At 34.7% G+C, this 8,038-nt stretch overlaps 1 protein-coding gene across 1 annotated transcript; it reads left to right on the top strand.

Moving 5' to 3' along the window:
• On the top strand, positions 1–6,100 carry KRT24 (keratin 24). Its single transcript, XM_027824427.3, has 8 exons — positions 1–573; positions 1,102–1,184; positions 1,630–1,786; positions 2,018–2,179; positions 2,277–2,402; positions 3,642–3,859; positions 5,105–5,157; positions 5,810–6,100. Exons 1-8 carry the CDS (start codon positions 49–51, stop codon positions 5,911–5,913), a joined length of 1,428 nt encoding a protein of 475 aa, XP_027680228.3. The 5' UTR covers positions 1–48; the 3' UTR covers positions 5,914–6,100.
• Positions 6,101–8,038: the final 1,938 nt, after the last annotated feature.

The raw sequence follows: 8,038 nt of genomic DNA, 5'->3' as shown, positions 1-8,038 counted from the left end.
TTGATGCCTTTGTTACACTTTAACAACTCAGACCACCACTAAAAAACTATGTCTCTTTGTATTGCTAGTGGATCCAGCCAGGTTTCCTCATTTGGTGGAGGTGGTGGATCAGTCAGAGTCTCCAGCATAGGAAGACACTTTGGTAGTGGGAGTGTATGTGGTTTGGCTGGGGGATCCGGTGTTGGATTAGGGAGTGGATTAGGAAGGGGAGCAGGTGGTGGCTTTGGTGGAGGCTATAGTGGTGGGTTTGGTAGTGTATCAGTTGGAGGAGGCTATGGAAATGCCTACCGCAGTAGCTCATTTGGGGGCTTGGGTAGTGGCTATAGTGGAGGCTTTAGTGGGGCCTTTGGTGGAGCTGATGGCAGCCTTCTGTCTGGTGGCGAAAAGGAAACCATGCAGAACCTTAATGACCGCCTAGCTAACTACCTGGATATGGTGCGTGCTCTGGAGGAGGCAAATGCTGATCTTGAACATAAAATCCGGCTGTGGTATGAGAAACATGATCCTGCTGCTGCTGGGTTACGCTGTGATTACAGCAAATATTACCAGATAATTGAAGATCTTAAGAATCAGGTAATAAATAATTTTTCAGCACTTTACAATGGTATGCACCTTGTAACCATATCTTGTGTTAAACTATAACTCACAAGCAGTGCATGAGTTATTATCAAATGAGAAATTCTGCTCAGCTTAGTTTCAGACATTTATCATTTTCTGTTGACATTAAGAATACTTAAAGCAGTAGACTTTAAGATGTAATATTTCTACCAACTGATTTTTCACACACATTCTTGTTAATTTAATATGACTATAAAAGTATCTATTTTACTATTAAGAATGGTTAGTTTTTTTACTGTTTATGCATGAAAATTAATTTGTTAACGTGGAAAGGAAATACTTAATTTTAAAAAAAGGGAAAGAAATCATATCTCCCACTATGTTTAAACTGCATATAAACAAATTATTTTTTAAATCTGCATTTTTCATGTTAGCCTCTAAATTTGCCCAAAATTAAATGCCTCAAAATTAAATGCAAAGAATATTTTCATAGTAGTCATATAAATATTGCCTCTTTCCTTATCTATCTTTCTATTTATCCAGATCATCTCTGCAACTATTGACAATGCCAAGATAGTCTTGCAGATTGACAATGCCAAGCTTGCTGCTGATGACTTCAGACTTAAGTGAGTTCAGTGAAAACCAGTTAGTAATGATGGGGTAGTAACAACTTGGGCCACCTCATGCCATTTGTTTTTAAGCAGAACTCACCATTGTTTGCTGCTTACAAACTGATCATCTCATATGGTCCTTAGACACTTTTCTCTACACTTTTTAGTATTAAAAGAAATCTGAAGTATTATTCCAAAAATGATAACAATATTAAAATCAATTTTATAACTATTATATGCAATAGAGCTATATTTTTAATTTTAAAAAAACTATTAAAACTTTTGCCAAATCATAAAAACCAGAATATAAAATAAACAGATAATAAAAATGCATTATTCTCACATCTTCTCTAATGAAATTCTGCTTTATTAATATCAAATATTTTTCTTGCAAGGAAAAATAGATTTCTCTTTCTTTCTGATCTGATTATATTCTCAAAATTCTCCTAACACTTTAAAGGTATGAAAATGAGCTTTTCCTTTACCAAAGTATTGAAGCTGACATTAATAGTCTGCGTAGAGTCCTAGATGACCTGACTATGACAAGATCCAACCTGGAAGCACAGCTTGAAAGCCTGACTGAGGAGCTAGTGTATCTTAAGAAGAACCATGAGGAAGTAAGATCTTTGCCTTCCTTTTGCAAATATAGGTCCCAGTCCAACTCCCACTGAAGTCAATGAGAGTCTTTCCATTTAAACGTGGTTTAAAAGTGAAATGGTTTATGGTCAATTTACTATTTCAAAACATTCAGATTTTGACACTTACTGATTTCAGTTATTTAATTTTTCCCTGCTTCTGCAGCTGCAATATATTTAAAATTAAAATCTCCTTGTCTTCCATTTAACCAGGAAAGGAAAAGCTTCCAGCGTGGCTCTACAGGTGAAGTGAATGTAGAAATTAATGCTGCTCCAGGAGTTGATCTAACAAAGATTCTGAATGACATGAGAGCTCAGTATGAATCCCTTGCTGAGCAAAATCGTAGGGAGGCCGAAGAACAATTTAATAAAATGGTAACAATATGATTGATACATTTTCTGAAAGCATATTCAAATCCAAAGATTTGTTTCATCACACCGTATTCATTATATTGTATTATGACTTTTCCAGAGTCAACAGCTGCAGCAACAAATCTATGATGATGCTGGTGCAGCAGACTCAGCCAGGCATGAAATAACTGAGATCAAACGTACTCTCCAAACCCTGGACATTGAGCTACAAGCCCTTCTGGCCAAGGTTTGTAATAGCTGCCACTTAAGATAACTTTTATCATTCAAAATTCTTATTAAAAACATTTACAGTGTGCATAATAGCTTTATCCACTACTTTGGCATTATGTAAGGGCATATTTGCATTTAATATATAATTGTTTCTAATATAGACCCATGTTTTGATAGCTCACCTATATTTATTCTAAGCACAGAGAAACAACTGTAATTCTAACTAAATACTAAAGTCTATAGAGAAGGAAGAGTGGTGAGTTTGACTAGTTAGAAAGAATAATCAAAATAAACAGATTTGTTTTAAACAGTCTCAAAAACACTTCATAAAGTTTTGTAATAGATATGGCCTCAAAAGAGGCATTACAGGTCAATATTCCACCTTCATTACACACATGCAAGTTTATCCACTTTCAATGGAACTTTTTTTTTTGGCAAGAATCCAGTATGGAATATGGTCCACCACCTTTTAAGTAAGTGTAAAATGACTGAATATGTGTATAGGGAATGCTGAATATTGAATAATCCCTTGGTGGCCTAATCAGTATTTTAATATTTAATGTAAATAAAAAACAACAGGATATTAAATTTAATGCCATCCAGCTTTTTGGCATAAAGTTGTTTTATCATGTTCTCTCAGTGACTATATTTTTCATTCATTCTGATCTGTGAAAAGACAACTTCAAAAGGCTCTTATGGATTTCTTCAGAAGAGCAGTCAATAGCCAAACTACTTATCTTCAACATCTCACCAATAAGAACAAATCTGAATTTCTTTCAAACACCTGTATAGCAGATAATCATGCACCAAACAGATTAAATTCTTATATTCCCACTTTGACCTTTCACTTATTTTCATAAACTTAACATACAAGTAAAATTGTTTTACATGCATATCCAATTAATTTAATACATTTTACTTTGCATTGTTTGAGAAAAGTGTTACAGAAGAAGCAGTGTATAAAGCAATAAAACATTATAAAACTAGTAATATAATACCAGAAAACTACAGTGAGAAAGAGAGAAGAGAAAGGAAAAACTATTCCAGAGAAATAATTTTCATCACAAAAACTAACGGTATTGAAAACTGATAGAGAAAAAAAATGTAATTTTATTTCTAATTAAGTGTTATGATTAGGGAAATATTTTTTCTACTTCTCTGGTATAAATTATTTTCACTGTTAAAGAAAATTTTCCTTGTGTGTAATCAAGCATTTCAGCTTCATCAGTAACATGCCATTGTTATGCGCTGATAGAAATGCTCCCTTGAAGGCACCTTGGCGGAAACTGAAGGAAACTACAGTACTCAGCTTTCACAAATTCAGCTTCAGATTAGCAATCTGGAGGAACAATTAAAGCAGATCAGATCTGAAATGGAGTGCCAGAATGCAGAATATGAACAGCTCCTGGGCATCAAGACACATCTAGAGATGGAGATTGAGACCTATAGGCGACTGCTAGATGGAGAAGGAGGGTAAGCAAACAGCCTGAAGAAAAAACTATTTCAGTTAGATGAATTTATTTTGAAAAACAGAACTCTAGAAATAAGAAACAAACATCAATATATCTTATTCCATGTTCCGTGCATATAGGGATAAATCCTGTAAGGTGCAGATCATTCCAGTTAAATGCTTAACTACATTAAATTCCACTGACTTCAAAGTGGAAGCTGAGGGCCTTCATAACCTTGCATGAGTGCTGAACACCTTGCAGGATTGAGCCCACATTTCAAATATGATCCATAGAAAGCATCCTCTTTTTCAAGAGGAGGATTTTTTCTTCTCTATCACACTATAAATCTGATCCTGCAAGGTGATGAGTCAGGGTGCTCTTAAATCCACTGACTTCAATGTGATTTGAAGTCATTGACAGGTTTCAGAGTAGCAGCCGTGTGAGTCTGTATTCACAAAAAGAAAAGGAGTACTAGTGGCACCTTAGAGACTAACCAATTTATTTGAGCATCCAATGAAGTGAGCTGTAGCTCACAAAAGCTTATGCTCAAATAAATTGGTTAGTCTCTAAGGTGCCACTAGTACTCCTTTTCTTGAAGTCATTGAGAGATTAAAAGTTTGGGACTCTGTATGTATTTTGTCTACAGAATATTTACTAAGAAGGATATTTCTTAGTAGCACATTTCATTAAATGTTCTTCAGAAATAAAAATATTTGTAAGGCTCTGTTGTGGGATCCAAGGACCTAATTCAACACACTTTGAAATCAGTCAGAGCCTTGCAATGCCCACTGAAATAGACCTAAGTGAACTGAAAACAAAATGCTGTATCAGTTCTCTGTTCTGTCTCAGCATCTGCAAATATTATAGAACTGTACATTATGTGCAGCTGCAAATACCTGAAAATGACTCCAGTAAATAGAATATCTACCACAGAAAATTTTCATTTTATCAATCAAGATAAAAGAGCAGTTTGATCTTACATCCATATTTGATAAACTATTTTATTTAATCTTTATCCTGTGAAGCATTTTGGTGAAATCAATTATTCACCTTTTTGTTTGGCAACAAAAAAATGCAATCAGATATATATGATACATAGCAGTTCCAATCACTTACAAAACTGATTGCCTGCCATGCTGTTTCTAGAAAGATAGCAATAAACTTGCTTTTAAAACCAGTATTCTCATCAACTCTCAAAATAATTATATTTTCTTAGAATTCCAAAAGTACTGTAAGATAACTAATGACTATTAATTATTTTTAACAGCAGCTTTAGATCTGGAGGTTATGAATATCAAGAATCAAGAGTTCAAATCAAAGGTAATTAAAATAAGTTACTGTTTTTATTTTCAAGTGTGTCTTTGAACTACAAGGATGTAGGAGTGCACTTTTTAAAATCAAACAGCATTACCTCTGCCAGAAAAGAACTCTTCAGATCTTGGTAACTTATATTTGTATAAGTAATTACTTACTGAAGACCTGATCCAATCCCCATTGAAGTCAATGGAAAGTTTCCCATTCTCCTCACTGGGCAGTGAATCAGGCCCCAGTTCTTTAAAGTGCTGAGTGCTTCCTGTGAAGTGCTAGGAACCTTCAACTCCCCTTGAGGTTATCAGGAGACAAGTAACAACCCAGAGGATTGAGCCTGAAATGGTGAAATAAAATTAGTAATTTGTTATAAAGAAAAAAAGCCTCAAAGATTTTAATGTACACCACTATCTGTCAAAGTTAAGATTTCAACCTCTTTTTCATGTTTGAAGGTAACTTTCTGCTGCACTATGTATTTCAGCAAAGTGACAAATAAAGGTCCTATATATATACACATATATATTTATAATTTTTCCCGTGAAAGTTTACACTGTCATAAGGCATACTGTCCTATGTTTATTTAACTGGACCACAACTTTTTATGTTATTTGAGTCTTTATTTTAATATCTTGAATGGATAATACTATTAATATTTTATTTTTAGAACCATCTAAAACTAGAGTGGTTAAGACAATCGTTGAAGAGCTGGTGGATGGCAAAATAGTCTCATCAAAAGTCCAGTCAGTTGAAGAAAGGCCAGCTAAATAAGCAACATGAAAATGGAACAGAGGATCCTCCTATATGTGCCTACAGACAGAACCAAAAACAAGGAAGTGTTCTGGACAAATGTAGAATTTTAAGTGGCTTAAGAGTTCCCCATCTTAAAAATAAGGGTTCTAGTATCTGCCTTCTCTTCTCACTTCACTGAGATGTAGTCTTTTATGGGTGCTAAAAAGAACATTCTATTTACTGCGGTTTTTCAATAAATTTTTTAACTGTTGCAAGTAATTTTTGCATTAGCCCTGATTATTTTTAACTTTGAAAATCCTCCCTTGTTCAACACAGAAGACTTCCTAAATAAACTGTGGTTTTTCAGCCCTATGATTTATATGTGATTACAAAAGCTGTTAGCAATTAATTACTAATTATTATTACACAGAATATAACACAGACATTCATATAGGTAGACTGAATCATGACTTTTTACAATGAGAAACAATACCAGGGTAAAACTTTCAGAGCCTAGAAACATTTCTTTAAATCGATAGCAGTTATGCACATGGGTGCTTCTGAAAATTCCATTAAGTACCTATCTGCATCTTTAGGCACCTAGATACCTTTAAAAATCTGGCCCTGAGAAGTGCCAGATTTCAATGAGACTTAGGATCCTAAATGTCTTTTGAAAATAGGACTTAGTCGCCTAAGTCACTTTTGAAAATTTTTCCTTTAATCTCACAATCTATACTTAGGGTCATCAGTCTGTAATCACCAGGATCTCCTTTGGAGCCCTTTTAAAATATTAGCAATATGAACTACCTTCCAGTCATCTGATATAGAGACAGATTTCAGTAATAGGTTACATACTACAGTGAGTAGTTCTGCAATTTCATATTTGAGTTCCTTCAGAACTTTTAAGTAAATATCATTTGGTCCTAGTGACTTATTACTGTTTAATTTATCAATTCATTGTAAAACTTCAATTTGGGACAATACTTCAGATTTGTTTCAGAGTAACAGCCGTGTTAGTCTGTATTTGCAAAAAGAAAAGGAGGACTTGTGGCACCTTAGAGACTAACCAATTTATTTGAGCATAAGCTTTCGTGAGCTACAGCTCACTTCATCGGATGCATACTGTGGAAAATACAGAAGATGTTCTTATACATACAAACCATGAAAAAATGGGTGTTTACCACTACAAAAGGTTTTCTCTCCCCCCACCCCACTCTCCTGCTGGTAGTAGTTTATCTAAAATGATTACTCTCCTTACAATGTGTATGATAATCAAGTTGGGCCATTTCCAGCACAAATCCAGGTTTTCTCCCCACCCCCCCACAAACCCACTCTCCTGTTGGTAATAGCTTATCTAAAGTGATCACTCTCCTTACAATATGTATGATAATCAAGGTGGGCCATTCCCAGCACAAATCCAGGGTTTAACAAGAACGTCTGAGGAACGGGGGGGGCTAGGTAGGAAAAAAATCAAAAAGGGTAGCTCTGATGTGGCTATCGCCCCCACATCCTCTGTAGTGAAGATTAATGCAAAGAATTAATTTAGCTTCTCTGCAATGGCGTTGTCTTCCCTGAGTGCTCCTTTAATACTTTTGTTGTTTGGTGGCCCCACTGCCCACTTGGCAGGCTTCCTGCTTCCGATTTACTTTTTTTTTTTAATTGCTGCTACTTTTCCCATCTTTATCAAGTTACTTATCAAATTATTTCTTGGGCTGCCTTATTATACTTTTACAATTTATTTGCCAGAGTTGGTGCTCGTTCCTATTTTACTCACTAGAATTTAACTTCCAAATTTTAAAGGATGCCTTTTTGCCTCTAATAGCCTGTTATTCTGCTATTTAGCCATGGTGGCATTCTTTTGGTTCTCCTACTGTCTTTATTTGATTTGGGGTATACATTTAGTCTGAGCCTCTATTATGGTGTTTTCTTGACCGTAATAAAAAATAAGATACAGTTATGCTAACAGTAGATAAAACTCGCATAGAATAATGACTTCTAAATACAGATTTAGATTTTGATAGCAACATTCTTTGGATTAAATTACACTTCAGTGTTTCTAAAAGTTCTTTTTTTCGCAAGTAGAGTTCAGCAAGTTATATATCAATGTTATCTAGTTAAGCAGAAATAACTAGATAAATGAAGATGTATAGTATTAGTTTTATCT

The sequence above is a fragment of the Chelonia mydas genome, chromosome 27, assembly GCF_015237465.2.
Source record: "Chelonia mydas isolate rCheMyd1 chromosome 27, rCheMyd1.pri.v2, whole genome shotgun sequence".
NCBI lineage: Eukaryota > Metazoa > Chordata > Testudines > Cheloniidae > Chelonia > Chelonia mydas.
The sequence above is the reverse complement of the archived record's forward strand: the minus strand, read 5'-3'. Positions and strand labels throughout refer to the sequence as shown.